Source organism: Dermacentor albipictus, chromosome 10 (genome assembly GCF_038994185.2).
Source record: "Dermacentor albipictus isolate Rhodes 1998 colony chromosome 10, USDA_Dalb.pri_finalv2, whole genome shotgun sequence".
NCBI lineage: Eukaryota > Metazoa > Arthropoda > Arachnida > Ixodida > Ixodidae > Dermacentor > Dermacentor albipictus.
The window spans coordinates 848,613-869,341 of NC_091830.1; the positions used below are offsets into that span (position 1 = coordinate 848,613).

Sequence of the window (20,729 nt, forward strand, 5' to 3'; positions counted from 1 at the left end):
TTCTCTCCGCTAAGCCCCTGTAGCACAGGACGTGCCCGCTTTTTAGCACTGTATATGCTTCTTTTGGCCTCCTAACTTCACTGAGCCCTATTATATCCCATTTAGTGTCCTCTAATTCCTCCAATAGCACTGCTAGACTCGCCTCACTAGATAACGTTCTAGCGTTAAACGTTGCCAGGTTCATATTCAATAGGCGGCCTGTCCGGATAGTGCAGGATAGTGAGAAGCTACGGGTAGAGACATAGAGTAAACATAAAATTGTAACTACGTTCTAGCTCCCGTTGGTCTCGCTTTTTTGGTGGTGCCATGTTGGTTTCGATTGTAAGTCGACCCCCCCCACTTCAGATTTTCAAATTAAAAAAAAACTAGGTCGACTTATGATCGTGTAAATACGGTATATATAAAATCACAAGAAGCCAAGAAACAAAGACATCAAAGGCAACATAGGGGAAATTACTTGTACTTACCAATTGAATTAAAGAAAAGAAAAATAATGGAAATGAAAGCGGATGAAAAAACTTGCCACAGGTAGGGAACGATCTCACATCTTTGCATTATGTAAGCGATGCTCTACAAATAGAACTACCGCAGCGCCGTTTTCCCATCCACTTGCTGGGATACATATGTGTTACTACTAGAACCTTGGAGTGTTAGCCAGCACCACCACTTGTAAACTTTGGCGGTAGATGTGAAAAATCCTTTCTGCCGCAGGTGTCATGAGTAAGTGATCTTTTTGGGTGAAGGCAACTGGTAAAAAAATCCACATGTTACCTGAAGCCATCAATGTTGCCGGATTTGAGAGATTGTGACACTGTGCTGTATATTGGGTTAATAAACCTGTGTTTTTTGGTGGCGATCTGACTCCAGAGCCTTCTCTGTGCTGTGTCGACAAACCTTGCCACAGCACCTTCATGCATTGTGGAGTAGAGGAACGTTGTTCCCTTTTTTGACCATCACTTGTAGGGTAAGGCTCGCGTAAACCCATCTCCACAACAGATGTGCTAGCTCAGGCCATGCTGGCACTTCCGTTTTTGAATGCAATGTCCGTGTAGATGTCAGTGGTGTACAGCATTCTCTTTAGTTCCAGTCTTTTTTTTTAAATAGTTTTTTAGCTTCCGTATAATGTCTTGCAATACAGTGTTGATGTCTTTGTATGTCCAACAACGCTTCCCATGGCGGCGGCGTTGTCGCTTCAGCGGGTTTCAGCCTCACAGGGCCTTAATTGGTTATCCCATGCCTTGATGTGTTTTCCTTATGTCGTGTTTTCCAACCGGGAATGCACATGAATTCACTCTTTATTATATGCCATAATAATGGTACTGTTACCAGCTTGAGCAGCTTCTCATTCTTCAAGTGCTTCGATAGCCCAGTGATTGTATGAAGGCTTGTCTTTTGTAACTTTTCGATGTCGCCGAGGTCGCAATCAGGGAAATCATACACGGCTGCCCCGTAAGCAATTTTTCCAACTGCGACTGCTTTTGCAAGTATTTGGCATGATTTCTGCGGTGCTCCGCCATACTAAGCTTGTTTGACATTTGTCGGACCATGTGCCATATCGGGCTCCATTTTCGTTTCAGGGTGCAGATCCATTGCTTGGGGATGTTGCACCTAGCAATCTGTGCTCTGAGGATCTGATTTGTCTGTTGGTAGACGTAATATTGCTTTGGCCTATTAGTAATGTGATCTGCTTGCTTGAATTAGTCACTTTTTTTCAGTCTACGCTGATGATGAAAATGCAGCTGTTCTAGCCGGAGCGTTACAGATGACAGAGGCGATCGAGTCCCCCTGGTGACGTCGCACCAGAGCACTGTCTGGAGTGCTGTCATTGGTCATGCATGTTGCCGCTGCCTCAGTTCTCCTAGTGAGGGAGACAACATAGAGTCTTATGCAGTTTGAATAAATGAAGACAGTTTGAATTCAAAGTTATCGGGTCTTAATGTCTTTCCGATTGGGTCCAGACAGGCTCAACATTTTATTCTAGCCCTGTAACAAAGCACTTAGGGCCCTTCCAAGCTGTCAGCCAAGTGTGGGGTAACAAAGCACCCAGTGGCTCACTTGAACTGGTTCACCAGCTTGTGCACCTTGCAGTCCGTCCTCAACTGGACGAAATTCACCAGCACACTCCTCTCCAGACTCGCCTGGAAAACAAAATAATGTACAGGGTCCTGAATATTTCACAAAAGGATAGAAAGTTTGGGGAGTTGGTACGGTAACATGATCTTGAATTGTAGCGCAAAGTGACACAGACAGACTGTCTGCTTCTAGTCTCTGTCTGTGTGACTTAGCACTACAATTCAAGATCCTGAATATTTCGCTGCACATGTTTTAAAAAAGATTTTCCGCAACCGACTACGTTCTTGCTCAATTTTTTCGGGACAATCGCGTTTTGGCGTCGATTTCGTTTAGTATAGCACTTGGCACATTAAATTGCCTGGTTTTTAAGAAAAAAATGCTAGTTTGCCTGCGCTTATGGGAATGCGAGCCACTGCCACGATGGCACAAGCATAAACTTGTGTTGCCGCCAGCTGTAGAAAGCAGCACTTCAGGGAGAGCAGCTGCCTGTTCCAGGAGTGGGCAGCACGTGGCAGCCCTCCCTGAAGCGCTGCTGTCTGCAGCTGATGGCAGGCAGCAACACAAGTTTGTGCTTGCACCATCGTGGCAGTGGCTCACATGCCCATAAGTGCAGGCAAATTTGCATTTTTTTCTTAAACACCAGGCAATTATCTGACCCAAATGTTATTCTAAACAAAGTTGATGCCAAAATGCGATTGTTCTGCAAAATTTGAGCAAGAACAGTGCAGCAGTGAGCAGAAAATCTTTTTTTCGAATGCACGCAGCAAAATATTCAGGGCCTTGTATGCACAAAGCTGAGAACACAATATTTCGTTCAGGTTCCTATAGGTATGCTCCCAGATCCGTGCAGACATTTAAAGGGGGTACTGACAATACTTTCGAGCCCTTTTTTTTTCGCTTTAAAGGACCCTCACCAGGTTTGGCCATTTTAAACAGACGAGTGCTGTTTGTACAATGCGTCCTGATGATCATGCTGGCAAAGTATTACACCGCTGCGCGCCACTGAAAACAGCTGAAATTTTGCTCCAGCATGCTTGGTTGTTCACTATGCTGCTACATTGGGCCTCACGAGTAACAGCATTGGGGGCAAGGACTTACGGAGCCGCCATCTGTCGGAAGCGCCTCCCTTGCGTAGTACGAGGGATAACGCGGCGCGCTCTTCATAAATTTGGCTTACGGCGCCCAATAAAAACACTACGCGGCAGCCCGCCTAGAGATTTCTATACGAACTCTCAAAACGACGGAAGTCTTTATTGTGAAAATAATAATCTTGGGCAAACTGAAAGCACATAAGCATTTACGGACGCTATCGCTTTACCGAATATGCACAGCGAGCATCACTGCGCGCAGTCGCCGTGTTGGAGCCTCCTGAACCGGCTTCTTGTCCGAAAGGCAGGCAAACACTAAGAGTAAACTATGTGAAATATGTTCTTATAGTGGGCTGTCTGTATACCTGAATGGAGCATAACAGAATGAAGCCTCAATGCAGCGATCGCATGGGTTCACAGCGACTGACTGCGCGTCTGCATGCATGCCCGTGCACAATGCTTTGCTTGTGCTGCGAGCATGTTTTCGCACCATGCCGCCAGCTTTAGGCCGCATAACATGAGCGTTTGACAGTACACAAGCAACCATTGTTGCATGGACGCTATCAGAGCTGTTCAAAAATATTTTCGTGATATGCCATCGCAACAATTCAATCTTCTTTTTTTCCTTCTAAATCCTTATATGTTTCAATATCATTATTTCTCATGTTGCGCCACACTGTATGTTTATCGGTCTTTTCAGTGTGTCATTTCCCAGTGCTTCTTTTTCGTAATCCAGTACATTAATTCATAACACAAACATGACCAAGTGCCATGCCTTCTTTTAACGTGCTTCTTACCGCTCCCTTTCCATTCCAGTGAACTTGCCAGTGCCTAGCATCAACAAGTTCATAGACCAAATAAAGCGTCATGACACTAGCCAGGCAGCGGGCGTGTGCGAGCGTCTCAGTGCATGTTTTCTGCTACTCGCCAAACATCGCGGTCCTGACAGCGTATCAGAAATCTTCCTTGCATCTGTGCTTGCTGCATACCCGAGTTGTAGCCGATGGCCGTCTGCCAATTCTAAGTTTCATGAGCCAAGCTTCATGCAGCTCCTTGTCTTGCGGCTACGTGTGAATAAGGCTGAAACTGAGCTCCGTTGCGTACGTCTGGCACTTCGTCACCGAGCAGTAGCCTACCATGCTGCACGCCCCCAAAGGCAGGCACTGCCTATTATAGTACTTTCAAATGTTGTCAAGCAGACACCCAAGGCGGTAAAGCCTCACCACTTTATCAGAACCGCAGCGCAGGTGGCACTTTAAACTTTCATTTTCAGCTCGTTTCGGCGCTTCCGAACAGCCGACACGGCCGTTATGTCCACATGATCCCTCATGCCACGTCACGCCTACAGTGGTGCCAGCTTTTTCAGTGGTGGAGCTTGCCCCCAATACAATGTGACCGAGCAAGCTGGAGTGAGTGTCAAAACGTCACAGCTGGCGATGTCCTGCTCTAACATGACCACACACCGTGTCATGACATCACAACACAGTATCCTCTTCAGAAACGAAACCAAAACTAGCTGTACAAAACCTATTATATTCAATATTTTTAGGGTGCTATGCTTATCACTAATTTTTCTAGGGTTTAGAGGTCTAATATCTTCATTGAATGCAAAAAAGATAAATAGTTAAAAATATCCTGTCAAGGTATGTCATCACCTATCAGAAAATGCTTAGTTATGCTTAGGAAGTTAGTTATCTCTTATAAAGCACAGTTCATTAGGCATTTATTTAGCTGTTATAAAGCAGCAAGAAGGTATGTTATTGTGGATACAGAGTGCCGAAATGTGGGTGTCATGCCAGCAGTCGTATGTGCCAACTGGAATGCTCGAAACAAGAGCACTTCAGTAGGTATGTAAAGATATCATTATACCATTAGGCTGTGCAATGAACCGCCATCATTGCCATATCTCTAGGCTGAAGTGCATTCTATTAAAATTTAAGAAGATGCATGTTAATTGAGAAGTTTTTGCCAACTACCCATATTATGAAGCTTTATTTGCAAGTTCAAAAAAATTCTGGCTAATTGGACAGGTTTGTGCATAAAGACACAGTGCAGAATATTTCATCCTGAAATATTCCCAGAAAGAAAGTTGCAAATGTTAGCATAAGCATGTAATGTCAAAAACAAAGTTTTGGGAAAAACGAAGTTGAAGTTTTGAAGTTCAGGTATGAAAACAACAAGCAATACACCCAAAATCCACCATAATCATAGTTCAGGCATGCTTTGGAAATAACTCAGTCTCACTTTGCATGAGTCTGCAGCTCGCCTTTATTTTTCTTGTCTGTTTCGTGTCCTATGTAGACTGATGTGTTTCTTTCATTTGGTATTGTTTGACCTTGAAAAACTATCGTGGAAACCTTGCTTTTACGTAGAACTTTGCCATGAGTCAATAAATACTACAAGTTTGTCTCAAACATGTTAAATTGGCAAGTCAGAGCTCCAAAAGACAAACAAGCACTAAGCAGACCAATATCGTCTGGTTTTCAAGAGCCCATTATTTGCAGAGCAGTGAAGAAAGTTAACATGGTCAAGGGTGCAGAATCAAAAGGATTAAGAAGTAGTAGAGAAGGCACAGAGCAAATGTGCATTGCAGTCATGCCTTACGTCAATAACTTTTCTCATGGATTAAAGAATGTTGCTAGCAAGTTTCATGTCAATATTGTTTTTGTAACATAGCAGCGGCAGCGTAGCTGCCGTCATGTAAGAAGGGAGACGTTGACGACCCAGTGGTTAGCCGAGAACAACGCACAGGTGTTTAATGCACGTATATATAAAGCGAAAGGGGAAAGGGAAAAGGTGGAGTGAACATAGAAAAAGAACTTGGCGCCTGCGCATTGACAGCGCGCACATGACGCGGCGGTTTGATACCATATTTTACAACATTTCTTCCCTCTTAAAAACGCTGCACTGGTTTGCGGGATCTTGTGGAGCGTCGAACAGGTTGCATGGGTACTTGGCCTGCCCCGGATGCCACGAGTGGTGGAACAGGTATCTGGTGGTCCAGGTCTCGAAACGCTTCTTGGGGTGAAGATTCTCCCGCGTCTTCGGGGCTCGCGGATGGCTCTTGGCAGAGTGGCGGTGCGCTCTGAGTACGGTCTCTGCTGATCAAGCCTGGGTCGGTTCCTGGTGGTTCATCTGGAGACGATTCAGTGCGGGTGCGCACTTGGTCGATGTGACGCCGCACGATTGCTTGAGGAGTCTCCACTGTGATCATCCGTCCTCCCGATGTCGCTGTTACCCGTCCTGGTATCCATTTACCATTTGACCCGTAGTTGCGGACATGTACACTACAGTCCGTTGGAGGCAACCACTCGTCGTTTTCCTTTTTAGAATTAGACACAGTCGCCGCAGGGAAGCAGGTGTCCAGGCGCGATCGTATCTGGTAACCCAGCAGCATTTCCGATGGCGACTTTCCGGTTTTCTGGGGAGTCCTTCTGTAATTAAGCAAAAAACGTGTAAGGTTATGCTCCAGCTTTCCGCATCGCATCTTCCGGAGACCATCCTTGATTGTCCGTACTGCCCTCTCCGCCGCTCCGTTTGATTGCGGGTGATAGGGTGCGGTTCTTAGGTGTGTAATGTTGTTCCTGTCAGCAAACGTTGCAAATTCCTGGCTGGTGAACTGAGTTCCATTGTCGGATACGAGGGTTCTTGGTACCCCGAAATGGCTAAATATATCCCGTAGGCAGTCAATGGTGGTTGTCGAAGTAGCCTGGTTCAGCGGCACTGCTTCTATCCACTTAGTGTGGGAATCTACTACCACGAGAACCATTTTACCTTCTATTGGTCCTGCAAAGTCGACGTGAACCCGCGACCATCTCTCCTGCGTTTGAGGCCAACTTAACGGCGGGGCCGCTGGTGGCATAGGCAAATTGGCAATGCAGTTCTCGCATTGAGCTGCCGTGCGCTCTACTTCGCGGTCTATTCCTGGCCACCAAAACAAGGACCGCGCAACTGTTTTCATTGCCGAGGACCCCTGATGCGTTTCATGCAATAATTGTAGCAAGCGCTTACGCGCTGCGACAGGTATGACGACACGGTGTCCCCAGTAGACGAGATCGTGTGCCAGAGATAGCTCTAACTTGCGATCAGCAAAGGGAGCCAAGGAAGGGTCAAGTCGTTCTGCGCCTTTCGGCCACCCGTGTAACACGTTTTGCTTTACGCGAGCTAAGGTTGAGTCATTGGCGGTCAGCTCCTTCAGCTCACGTGTTGTGACTATCCCTTCATCCAGACTTTTCAAACAAAATACGTACTCTTCAGGGTCAGGTTCCGTGACGAGATCGGAGCCCTGCAGAGGCAGTCTGCTCAGTGCATCCGCATTCAGTAGCAGCCTTCCCGGAGCATATTCGAGCTTGTAACGGTAGCCTCCCAGGTAGAGGGCCCAGCGTTGGATGCGAGCTGCAGCCATGGCAGGCGTCTGGCGGTCGGGCCTCAGCAGTCCTAGAAGTGGCTGGTGGTCGCTAACGAGGACGAACTCTCGACCTAAAAGGTAATCCCGGAACTTAGTCACCCCAAAAACAAGTGCCAGTGCTTCACGTTCTAATTGAGGATAATTTCTTTCGGCTTTTGTCAGGGTTCGGGAACGGAACCCGACTGGTCTGTTGGTGCTTCCAATTGTGTGAAAAAGAACAGCGCCTATACCACGAGCGGATGCGTCACATTCCAACTTCAGTTTCCTCGATGGATCAAAATGCACAAGTACCTCGGCGTCCTTAAGATGCTGCTTTGCCTTCCGAAATGCAGATTCCTGTGATAACTTCCACTGCCAGCGTGCGTTTTTTTCTAGCAACTGGTACAATGGGAACAGTGTATCGGACATATTCGGCAAAAACTTTGAATAGAACGAGATCATACCAAGGAACGAACGCAGCTCACTTAGGTTTTGGGGACTAGGGGCATTCATGATAGCATCTACATTTTTCTCAGTTGGGTGAAGGCCGGTACGATCAATACGATGCCCAAGATAAGCGACAGATGGCTGGCTAAATTTACACTTATCGTATCTGAGCTTCACACCGTGTTCTCTGAACCGTTCTAACACGATTTGCAATCGAGCTCCGCAGTCTTCAACCCCTTCCGCGACTAGAACGTCGTCCAAGTAAGCCTGAACGCCAGGTAACCCAGATAGTATGGTATCAAGTTTTCTTTGGAAAATTGCGGGAGCCGAGGAAATGCCGAACGGAAGCCTATTGTAACAAAACAGGCCTTTGTGAGTGTTGATAACGCAAAGCTTCCGAGAGTCCTCGTCCAAAAGCACCTGGTTATAAGCATCCCGCAAGTCGAGCGTACTGAACAACTGGCCTCCTCCTAATGACGCAAAGATGTCTTGAATTACCGGAAGTGGGTACTGCTCCGTGGCGCAAGCAGGATTTAGAGTAGCTTTAAAATCACCGCAAATTCTGACCGACCCATCTTTCTTCAGAACGGGTACAATGGGCGTCGCCCAATTCGAATGCTTGACTGGCGATATTACACCCAGCGACACTAACCGGTCAAGTTCTTGCGATACCTTGTCACGTAGAGCATATGGAATAGGTCTCGCCTTACAGAATTTGGGAACAGCGTCGCCCTTCAGCAGGAGGCTGGCTGGTGGTCCCTTGATCAACCCCAAGGTTTCTGAGAAAACGTCCTGGTATGTGTCGCAGATGGCATGGATCCTGTGACAGTCCACTTGATCCGCCGTGGCCTCGCCTTCACCCGTCACTTGGAGTACCGGAACGCCCGCTTGTTCCAGGAGCATTAGCAGATCTCGGCCGCACAAGCTTGGTCCGGGGCAGTCTAGCACTACAAGGGCACAGTTAACGGAAATATCGCGGTATTTCACACAAAGTTGAAGCTCGCCCACCACCGGTAATCTTCCATTGTAGCAGGATAGCTTCACGTGTGAAGGTTGCAAGCTTGGCCAGCATTTGTGATGTTTATCAAAAAGCTGTCGCGATATTACGCACACCGGGGAACCAGTATCTACTTCCATGGATAAATCCACGCCTCCCCAACTAAACGTACGCCTAATTGGTGGCTGAAGAGCATTCTTTCGTGCTGACGCCAACGTCCAGATGTGCGCACTATCGCTGTTGTCCTCTTCTGAAACGGCGTCTTCCACCGCCAAGGCTTTCGCGTGATGGACTCTCCGATTGCTGGGAACACCGTTACCATTGCGGCTGTGACACATTTTTGCCAAGTGACCCCTCTGACCACAAGAGTAACATAGGGCTTTAGCCCATCGACAGCTGTTGCTGTCGTGTCTAAAACTGCCACACCTTCCGCACTCCAGTCGCCCTGCGCTTTCCGTGCTTGATCTCGATGGTAGCTTGCGATGCGCTTCCACTTTAAGCACAGGCGGTACGTCTACGGACATTGTCCTGGCGTCTTTTTCGGCAGTTTCAGCGGCTATTGCTATCGACTCCGCTTCCTCCAGCGTTAATTCCTTCTTTGACAGAAGTTGCTTTTGCACGGCCTTTGAACGCACGCCACAGACAATTCTGTCACGAAGTAGCCTGCTCAGCGAGTCGCCAAAATTACAATTGTCTGCTATGCGCCGAATTGCAACGAAAAAATCATGAATGGATTCATTCTCCTGCTGACAGCGGTTGAAAAACTGGAAACTTTCAGCGATTTCGTTGCGTTTTGGGTCATAGTGGTCATTTAACACCCTGACTACTTCGTCATAGCTTAGGGCATTGGGCTTTGCAGGTGCTATCCTTCCCATTAGGATTTGGATCGTCGACGTGCTAAGTGCAGCCACTAGAAGTGCCCTCTTCTTAGTAGAATCCGAAATGGCATTAGCTTCAAAATACGCTTCCACTTTGATGAGGTAAGGCTTCCACTTATCTGCGGCGTCGTCGAAGTTCGGAAGCATGTGGGAGGCCATCGTGGTCAGCGGTACGGCTGTCTGCGGGTACTTAGCGTCGGGTTCTACCTTGACTGCGTGGGTGTCATCCCATCCTCGTCGCCACTGTAACATAGCAGCGGCAGCGTAGCTGCCGTCATGTAAGAAGGGAGACGTTGACGACCCAGTGGTTAGCCGAGAACAACGCACAGGTGTTTAATGCACGTATATATAAAGCGAAAGGGGAAAGGGAAAAGGTGGAGTGAACATAGAAAAAGAACTTGGCGCCTGCGCATTGACAGCGCGCACATGACGCGGCGGTTTGATACCATATTTTACAACAGTTTTCATCACCCCTAACAAGCTAGGACGACTCTGCCAAGCTGTGGAAAAAAAGAATGGAAGACAGAAAGCTTGCTTTGAAAGAAGACTCAAAGTTCATTAAATGTGAAGAAGGTGTAGTGTACTTGTTGCCTTTAACTTGCAGCCAAGTTTGCATAGGGCAAACTGGCCGGTGTGTTAATACATACCTTAAAGAGCATCTGTAATCACTGGGGAAAGATAACCATTCACTATGAAACTGCAGAATGCACAGAACAACATGCAACCATTCACACTCAGCAGACCACTGTAAACGCTGTTATTGTGACCCTTTTTTTGTGTGATAAAGCGGATCTGTTGGCACATAAAAATAAACATGAAAATACTTGAGGCCTTCTGTATAAGAAGGCATGCAGACTGCACGTGAGTGAGCCATCTGTTTTAGTCCCTGACAAAGAATTCACCATTTTGAATAGCATGTGATTTTTTTATATCTTTTGTACTTTCTGTCAATGATCTGCACATGCTCATTGCAGCTAGCCGAGTTATATATGTTGTAGGAATGCAACGTATATATAATGCTCTCACGCATTTCCTGATGTTGTTTTCCCCGCATGCCTCTCGTGTCTCTTGTAATCCGGCTTCCCCACGAAGCTGTGCATTGGTGGTGGTCACTGTAGAAGCTGAATAGTATGAAAGATAGCAAGTTTTGTTCTGCTACTGCCATCTAATGGCAGGGTTACTCGCTCACAAAAGGGAGTAGCCTCTTCCTCTTTGGCTTGGCTCTGGCTTTGGAGCGAGGTGCCAGAATGGACAAACACAATCATTTGAATGTGTCACCATTCGTGTGACTGTACATGTGAACGATTAAGCATTGGTATCTGGCACGGGACGAACATATTCGCTCGATATCCTATCACAGTGAGTCGGACTTCCTCGATTCATTAGCACCCATCAACATGTTCCATTGGTTGTTATCTGGCTAGCTGGCGTTGGTGTATACAGGGAGCAATAAGTGCCCTTTTATTCATTGCCACTACTGCATTGTCATTTCTTTATCCCAAGAGCATGTTTGAGACCGCATGATGCGTAATCTTTTCCTGAAATAAACTGAGTTGTGAGTCGGAGCTTATTTGTAAATTACCCGTGTCCTCTGTCCTTTGTGCGCACCACAGTTTTACCATGACAAAGAAGCAGATCCCTGGTAAAATGAAGTATGCATAATGTAAGCAAACCAGAACAGCAGACATTATGCAGTTCTCTACGGAAAATTTTAACTAATTCAGAAATACTACTCACTACAAAGCAATCCTATAAGTGAATCATAATTCTTAAACCCAAATTTAATGACACAATTGGTTAGCAATATTTTGAGTGAGAAATACAAAATGGATGGGGTAATTGAAATTGCACACCTTCTGCAATTTGATGCTTTCAGTTTTGTATTCGAATGCATGCAGAAGAGAAGGGCTGGAAAACGGCTGTAACATCCGAATGGGTTAGTTTGGAAATCTAATCCTTTTTGATGAATAATCTTGTAAAGATCGACACTACTTTTGAAATATAAAAAACAAACAAAAAAATGACAATTTTTCAGGAAATGTGTTTTCAGACGTGGTGACATACCTTAACAAACTTCATATGTTTGACAGCCAATAGTGTCTGATTCTCACACTTCTACATGAAAGCAAGAAGTGGATTGAGCACTTGCAGTAAGCGCACCTGTTTTACATGTAGCACTGCGGTCACATTTAACGAGTTAAGTCAGCATGCAGCAACACACTACACCATATGTTTCAGAGCCAATGATGCTAGTTTGCACAATGCTTTATGAGCTGCAGGTATGACAGAAAGCTCGTCGGCCCCTTCATTATAAATTATAATAGTATCAATGTCGAGCGTAATTTTCTGTAATGTGGCCGATGTATGTGTAGTCATGAAGAAGGGTAAAAGAGAAGGACACTGACCACTGAAAGAATACAAGAAAAGTCATTTCGGCTCCCCTGACAGGAGCCTTGTTCCCGTCAGGGGAGCTGAAATGTCTTTTCTTGTATTCTTTCAGTGGTCAGTGTCCTTTTTACCCTTCTTCATGATGCCTCCCGACCAGACAGGCTTCCGTCAAAACCTCGACTTATGTGTAGTCATGTTTCCACACTCCCAAAAACTGAGTAACAATGCATAAACAGATATTTGCTCCGACCTTGTATCGGTGCTGAAGTGACTGGCCCTCTTCTGGTTGCTGGTGTGCTTAAGAAAAAGCTCTAGCTCAGGAGCTCCTGTCTATAACTACATGGTAATGGAGAAATCACTTTTTTTAGGGGGCTTCTTATGTTTAAGAAAGAAGTTAAAATCTGCTAATTGTAGAAAATGGACTACCAATTTACAACATATTTCGTTGGAAATTCCTGAAATTTGTAAAATTAAAAATAGAAAATGCTCAAGTATCAAGTTTACAACTCTCTAACTGAAAGGGAAAAATTGGGAGCCACCTGCACTGTTGTAGCATGATGCTACAAAACTAACTCACCAATAAAATACCTTATCACAATTCTTTAAACTGCACCTAATAGTACGTCGACTGCTGTTAATTGCAACACAGTCCATCTGACATTGTGGTTAATTCGAAATGACCTGAAAATTTCCGGCAGGAAACCACACATTGCTATAGAAGAAAAAAATTGTTTAGTTTGAACGCAAATGCATGCCATATCGAGTTATTCGACTTCCACTGGCACCCCCTTATGCACGGAGCAGTTACCAAAAGCTTAAAAACATAAATTTGGCAAATAGTGCTAGTGCTTCCCTAGGCATGAAGCTGATTTATTTGTGTCTTTTAGTGGGCAACACTTTTTCCAAACGTGAAGCCATCTGTTCTCACTTATGTCTTTTTCTGTCCCACTGAAGCAGCGTTTAAAAACCTCAGCCCTCGTCGCTAGATGTTGGTTCCATAGTACTTTAACTGCAAGATGAAAAAAGACATGACCAACTACTTCAGGCAAAGAAAAAAATTTGCAAGGTGAAAAAGCCCTGCAAGGTGAATTAACGGGAGTCGACAGTACATCTAAAGCAGACAAAACTGATGTATTATACACCACTGATGGATCCACAGATCCAGATAGGACCAAGCTGCCAGCACTGCCTAGGAGGCGTAAGTCTGCAGTATCTGAGGGATATGCCATCATTCTTAGCAACAAACAATTACCAGAGTGCCACAAACGTGTTCAACAGTGTTGACCAAAATGTTGCTTTGAAACTGTGGTGAAAATTACCTTGGTGCATGCTGTTTACAGTCATGTTCCCGAGTGTGATAATGTACATTGCATCAGGGAGACCATGCAGGTCATTGTGAAGTGCCACACCCGGCATAGTCTTCATAGGAATAACAAAGGTGTTATATTGGCGGTTTCGGTTTCAAACCGTAACTGGCTAGCCCTCAGGGGGCGCTGACATATTGACGCAGAGCCTATTTAAGGTGCTGCAATGACAATAAATGCACTCTCTGCCTTGGTCCCCATTTGCATCTCCGTGTTGCTCCCGGCAAGCCCAACGTGCCCGGCGCTGCGACCATGGTGGCCATGCCGATGTAACATTTTGGCGGCGAGGATAAACCCTTCCATACATACTACGATGCCTTCAAGATTTCTTAGAAACCGTTTTACTGCCATGGACACCGGATTCTGCCCGGACGCTACTAGCGTTGGCACCTGCACCATGTCCTGCTGAGCAGCGCGTTCCGTCGCCATTCCGACAACATTTTGGTGACGAGAATGATCCAAGTGCATCACGACTATCTGTAAGTTGCGTTTACCAACTGCATTCCTTACGGCATCTTTCACTTTGCCTGCCCTAATTTCAAGCAGTATTTCTGCACTTTCTACGACTGCCTGATTCCTGCTTGCTGCTTCTGCAACCCCAGTGTCCACTTTTGCTGCCCTCCTTGCTAGCAGCATTTTTGCACTGTCTGCACTTTCACATGCCTTCGATGTCATTTGTCTCACCCCCAACACTACTGCGGCGTCATCCCTGCATCTGTCCTCACCCTTCGGCCCTGCCTGTTACTGTTCGGCATGAATGCGGCAATCTCCCCAACCCTTCCTGTCATGCCCCGGCGTACCGGCCATTTCCTTGTCTAAAATGGCGACGTGTGTTGCAGGCATACATCCCCACAATCACCAGGGTCATTACGCCGGAACACAAAAAAGCACTCCTCCTCAATGCGCTGGGGGTAGAAGGCATCAGCATCTCCTACAACATCACCGAGACGAAGAGAGGCCGACGAAGGGACAGGGGATGTGCGGGCAGTTGATGTTTATGAAGCGGCACTTGAAGCACTTGACAACCACTTTTCTACAGAAGATGAATTCTGCAGCCGTGTTCAGTTCAAGCACAGATTCCAATGTTCAGCGGAGCCGACTGCTGAGTTCATCCAGGATGTGCAACTGCTCGCCAAATATGCAAGTTTGGAACCACTACCGATCTCATGGTCCAAGACCAGATTCTTTGTGGCTTGCAGTCCCAACAACTTTGCCGCTGGTTCATTCAACTCGGCGAGTACTTCACCGTCAAAAAAACATTGGACATTGTGCAAGAGGAGGAACGGACTGACAAAATAATGGAGAAGCTCGGCGTTCTACAAGTAGATGCCGTTTCACACATTTCACAGTGTCGTCAGCCACAAGATGGCAGCCGCGATCAGCCCCGTCTTCCTCGGGACTTTCTCAAGATGGTGGTTACATTCCCCGCCCAACTGCATTTCAAGACGGTGGCCAATGGACCAACGCTCCCTCCCGACTGCGCCGAGATGGCGGACGCCGAGAGCGAGGAGGTGGGCCTCCCCATCAGGGATAGGGACAACCGGGCGCTTCCTCTGCCTCCACACCATCAGCTCGGCCCGGCAGCTGTTTCTGCTGCGGCTCGCTGCAGCACTGGGCGAATTTTCTGGGTTGTCCTGCCCGCCACAAATTCTGCCAGACATGTGGAAAGAGGGGGCATTTCTTCCAAATGCGCCGTTCGTCGAAAAGTACATCGGGACCAGTCAACTAGCTGGATACGCAAGAGAATACTACTATAAAGACAGCGATCATTCTACACATTGAAGATGCTGTCGGCACCCTATCGCTTATGCATGTTCCCATACAAGTTAACAACGTAACTCTTCCCTTGATGATCGACACAGGGGCAGTAGCTTCACTCTTGAATGTTCAGGACTACAATAGGCACTTCTCACATATCCGTCTACTTCAATTGCATCTAGCCATCCAGAACTACGCGGAGCAAGTGGTGAATAATTTGGAGTCTTTCTCCAAAACTGCTAAGTTCCAAGATAAGTCTGCTGCGGTGAACTTCTCTGTCACCAAACATGGTTCATCACTTCTGGGACTCAACGCTATTAAGACACTCAAACTAGTGATCGATGGAGCGACTTTGTCTTGGCTCCAAGCCTCATCTTCACCACTTGGTTCCCACTGGACAGAATATCATCTGGCTTAACTGAACTTGCATGGTACAGCGGACTTCAACAGTACAGCAGGCCAACACCTCTTCGACTTCACTACCAGCGAGAGTGAACCAGTGTAGAGCGCTGGAACAGTCTACCCCAGTTAGCGTCGCGATGGCAAGTGCTGCGGAAAGCCCAGGTGGACAGTACATCACCTGACAGTTTGCATGTTGAATGCATTCCTACCAGGTTTTTCTACAGTAGCACGCATGGTAAGGTATATACCCTTTTTGCAAGTTCTTCCCTAAAACACTCAGATGTAGCAGTTACTTCAAATATGCCTTCAGTGAATTCCGCATTTCAGTGCAGTTCTTCTCATTCGCGAGTGCACTCTTACACAACTCGTAAAGTAGCTCGAATGAGTGTTTCATGTTCAGCTGTAAGGCAAGAGAGTCAGGCACAGTTACTTATGCTGACTGACGTGCCCAGTCAAAATGCTCCGCTTGCAGCATGGACTGCTGAGCACTTCACAGGATCTGAGGATTCTGTTCAGGCACCAGTTTCTCATCCCGCTGTGGTGCCCAGCCAACATGTTCTTTTGCCTGATAGGCATGTAACTGAACCTAGTGGTTCAATGCAGGCACCTTCTCAACGAGTGACTGATGTGCCCTGTCCCCATGCTTTCTCAGAAACACCTAATGCTCATGTCTCCGAGCCTTCGTGATCACATACAGTCCTTCATAAGTCTTCGCTCCCAGCTGTGCCTGAGGAGCAAGTCAGTGGATGTTTGAATTCTTTTTAATCTTGTTCTCCGCCTGCAGAGTTGTCTGACGGACATTTCAGGGAGCTAAGGAGTTCAAATGTGAAGTCTTCATCTCTGCCCCCAGTTTTGTTTGGTTGCTTAGCTGAGCAGCATAGCTCAAAACCAGCTTCGGAGCCATTACTGGCACCTATGGACAATACGTAGCTTTTTGTACTGCAATAGCCTCGGCAGTCAAAAAGGTGGCGCCACAAACCGCGCCACCTAAATGATTTTGTTCCATGATGTTTGTTTCCATGATTTCCTTTAGTTCCAGATGTGCGTATTTCATGTTCGTATTGACACGTGTACTTGTCTTTATCGCGCAACCACGTTTCACCGCTTAACAACTGTAATCGCAGAGCGAGGGACGTGCCTGCATGTATCCGACGTTTCTGGAAAGTTATCGACGCTTCTATCCGCGTGTCTGTTGTCGCCGAACCTTGTGTTATCAGATTTCATCGCGTAACACGAATGGTGTAGAACTTTGTGGAAGACACGCGGGTCCCATCAGTTAATCTGGAACATTCGACGACTGATCTATAAAAGCCGATGTGCTTGACCCGCTGATCAGATTTTCGACGATCGCCGAGCGTGTTCGCCGCTTTCGTTGTGCTATAAGTGTAGCCTGTTTTGTGGGCACAGGTTCGCCCAATAGAAGCTAGTTTTGTATTCCACCGTACTGCTTCTTTCGTCACCGTCACTACCACGTGACATCTGGTGGAGGTGCTTGTGCGTTCATGTACCGAACGCCCCCGCAAAGCCGCGATCCAAGCCCAAAGCCCGAGGACAAAACTAACATCGCCGAAGACCAGCGTGCTAGCCGCAGACTGCAAGGACTGCCCCCAGAGCACGGACTTCTACCTAAGTCGACAAAGAAGATCGTGGTCAAAACAGCCCCAATGGCTGCCCCAGCGTCCCCCGTTATCCTACAACAACCACGGGACCCACCGACCTTCCATGGAGCAGCGACTGAAGACCCAGAATCCTGGTTGGAGACCTACGAACGAATCGCGACTTTTAACAACTGGGACTCCGACGACAAGCTGCGGCATGTATACTTTGCCTTAGAAGATGCCGCCAGAACGTGGTTTGAGAACCGGGAGTCGGCCTTGACGACATGGGACCTCTTCCGTACCGGCTTCCTGCGCACCTTTACGAGCGTCGTGCGCAAGGAAAGGGCCGAAGCCATGCTGGACGCCCGAGTGCAGCTACCTAACGAGAACGTCGCCATCTTCACGGAAGAAATGAAACGTCTGTTCCGCCATGCCGACCCGGATATGCCTGAGGAGAAGAAAGTCCGCCTTCTCATGCGTGGTGTGAAGGAAGAACTTTTCGGCGCAATGATACGAAGCCCACCGAAGACCGTAGAAGAGTTCCTTCGCGAGGCCACCAGCATCGAGAAGACACTCAAAATGCGGAACCGGCAGTTCAACCGCCGTACAAGCTCTACCCACTACGCCGGAGTTCAGTCACTCGCCGCCGCCGACCTACGCGAGACTATCCGAGCTGTCGTGCGGGAGGAGCTACAAAAGCTGTTCCCATCATCACAGCCTCAAGTGGCTTCGATTGCCGACGCCGTTCGTGAGGAGCTCCAACAACAACTTGGAGTAGCCCCTGAATCGCCGCAGCGTGAGCCGCAAGCGATGACCTACGCCGCCGTCGCACGCCGTCAAGGACCCCCTCCGTGACCGCGCCAGGTCCCTGTCACGCCACAGTTTCGTCGTGCGCCGCCGCCGCCGCCGCCAGCACGACCACCCGTCGCCCAGCGCACCTACGCGAGGAAGACGGACATCTGGCGTGCTCCTGACCACCGCCCGCTCTGCTACCACTGCGGAGAAGCGGGTCACGTCTACCGACGATGTCCGTACAGGGAGATGGGACTGCGAGGTTTCGCCGTCAACGCGCCGCGTCCACAGCTTGGCGAGCGCCCACGTGACATCGCCGATTACCTCGCCGCTACTCAGTGGAGCCCTCGACGGCCGTCCCGTTCGCCATCACCAGGCCGCTACCTGTCGCCGCAGCGCCGACCATACACTGGCCCAGCCCGGGGCCGGTCAGCGAGCCCATACCCGGAAAACTAAAAGCAGCAACCGATGGAGGTGCGGTTGCTGTTCGTCGAACTGACCAAGATCCTCCGCCGCCGACGAAGACGACGAAGAAACCATCTCGACGACCTAATGACGACACGCCGCCGTCCCGACGAAGTCTGGAAGCCAAAACTACACCGACGAAAGACGACTTGATGACGCGACGTTCCAACTTCATTTCAACACGACGCAGCCGTGATCCAATGCCAAGACCTAACTGCAATGCCAGACAAAGAACAACCGACCTCGACGTGCTTCTCGACGGCCACAAAGTCACTGCCTTAGTCGACACAGGGGCCGATTACTCCGTAATGAGTGGACACATCGCCGCCCAGTTGAAGAAAGTGAAGACCGCATGGGAAGGCCCTCAGATTCGCACCGCTGGAGGACACCTCATCACGCCGACTGGGATCTGCACGGCAAGAATAACCATTCATGACCGGACTTACCCTGCCACCTTCGTTATCCTCCAACAGTGTTCACGAGACGTCATTCTCGGTATGGACTTCCTGGACCAACACGGCGCAATCATTAACCTCAAGTTGAAGTCAGTAACGCTGTCGGAAGATAAAGCAATGCCGCCGGAGAGCCCTCGTAGTCGCCACGCCTTGAGTGTGCTTGAAGATCAAGTGAGCATCCCGCCTCGCTGCAGCATTGTTATTTCGGTCAGCACCGAAACACCCGCTGACGTAGAAGGCGTCATCGAAGGCGACCAACGTCTACTGCTAGACCGTGAAATTTGCGTCGCAAGAGGAATCGCTCGACTGCATGGAGGGAAAACTGAAGTGTTGCTGACCAACTTCAGCCAGGAGTTCAAGCACATCAACAAGGGCACGACGATCGCGTACATCGAGGAAATTCTGGAAACAAGTAATGCGTTTGTCCTATCGGATTCCGCCGCATCTACCCCGACGACCATGATTCCCGAACCAGACTACGACATTAATCCAAATCTCCCTATGATTAAGCAACAGCAGCTGAGAAGTCTGCTCCGACGATACAAAGGCTGCTTTTCGACGTCATCGAGGATTCGACAAACACCAGTCGCCAAGCATCGCATAATCACCGAGGAATGCGCTCGACCACTCCGTCAGAGCCCTTACCGAGTTTCGGCGCGAGAACGTGAAGCTATAAGAGAACAAGTCGACGAAATGCTGCGCGACGACATCATCCAGCCATCGAAAAGCCCGTGGGCATCCCCTGTTGTTCTGGTAAAGAAAAAGGACGGAACCCTACGTTTCTGCGTCGATTATCGGCGTCTGAACAAGATCACGAAGAAGGACGTATACCCCCTCCCACGAATAGACGACGCATTGGATCGGCTCTGCAACGCTAAATACTTCTCGTCCATGGATCTCAAGTCTGGCTATTGGCAAATAGAAGTCGACGAAAGAGATCGCGAAAAGACCGCCTTCATCACCCCAGACGGCCTCTACGAGTTCAAGGTTATGCCATTCGGACTGTGCTCGGCGCCTGCAACGTTCCAGCGCGTGATGGACACGGTTTTAGCAGGATTGAAGTGGCAGACCTGTCTCGTATACTTGGATGACGTCGTCGTCTTCGCCGAAAATTTCGACGTTCACCTTAGGCGGCTGGCAACAGTACTAGAGGCCATCAGGACATCAGGACTTACTCTGAAGCCGGAAAAGTGCCGCTTCGCTTACGAGGAGCTTCTATTTTTAGGCCACGTCATCAGCAAATCTGGAGTCCGCCCCGACCCGCAGAAGACAGCTGCCATAGCAAAGTTCCCACAGCCCATCGACAAGAAGGCAGTGCGTAGATTTCTTGGCATGTGCGCCTACTACAGGCGATTTGTCAAGAACTTTTCACGCATCGCTGAGCCGCTGACGCAGCTAACTAAATGTGACGTCGAGTTCAAGTGGGAAACGCCGCAGGCCGAGGCATTTCAAGAACTCAAACGACGCATGCAGTCGCCGCCCGTACTTTCGCACTTCGACGAGAACGCCGATACCGAAATCCACACTGACGCCAGTAGCCTAGGCCTCGGCGCCGTCCTGGTCCAGAGAAAAGATGGACATGAACACGTGATAGCTTACGCTAGCCGGTCGTTGTCAAAAGCGGAAGGCAATTATTC

At 48.2% G+C, this 20,729-nt stretch overlaps 2 protein-coding genes across 2 annotated transcripts in view; both read right to left on the minus strand.

Moving 5' to 3' along the window:
• Positions 1–1,923: 1,923 nt before the first annotated feature.
• The window catches only part of Sec10 (Exocyst complex component Sec10), a 196,718-nt gene continuing 177,912 nt past the window's right edge, over positions 1,924–20,729 (minus strand). The window contains exon 16 of the mRNA XM_070527533.1: positions 1,924–2,138. Within this exon, the coding sequence (XP_070383634.1) occupies positions 2,052–2,138 (87 nt within the window). The 3' untranslated portion in view covers positions 1,924–2,051. The remainder of the gene's footprint in view (positions 2,139–20,729) is intronic.
• Positions 5,892–10,328, minus strand: LOC139046696 (uncharacterized). Its single transcript, XM_070526739.1, has 2 exons — positions 7,412–10,328; positions 5,892–6,595 (listed from the first exon to the last, which is right to left on the minus strand). Exons 1-2 carry the CDS (start codon positions 10,120–10,122, stop codon positions 6,055–6,057), a joined length of 3,252 nt encoding a protein of 1,083 aa, XP_070382840.1. The 5' UTR covers positions 10,123–10,328; the 3' UTR covers positions 5,892–6,054.

What these genes read in the sequence shown, in the direction of transcription:
- LOC139046696 (XM_070526739.1), bottom strand. Translation starts at nt 10,122, where the DNA reads ATGTTACAGTGGCGACGAGGATGGGATGACACCCACGCAGTCAAGGTA. An exon ending in ACGGAACCTGACCCTGAAGA is followed by an intron (nt 6,596 to 7,411) that starts GTACGTATTTTG and finishes GCTTAATTACAG; the next exon opens with AAGGACTCCCCAGAAAACCG.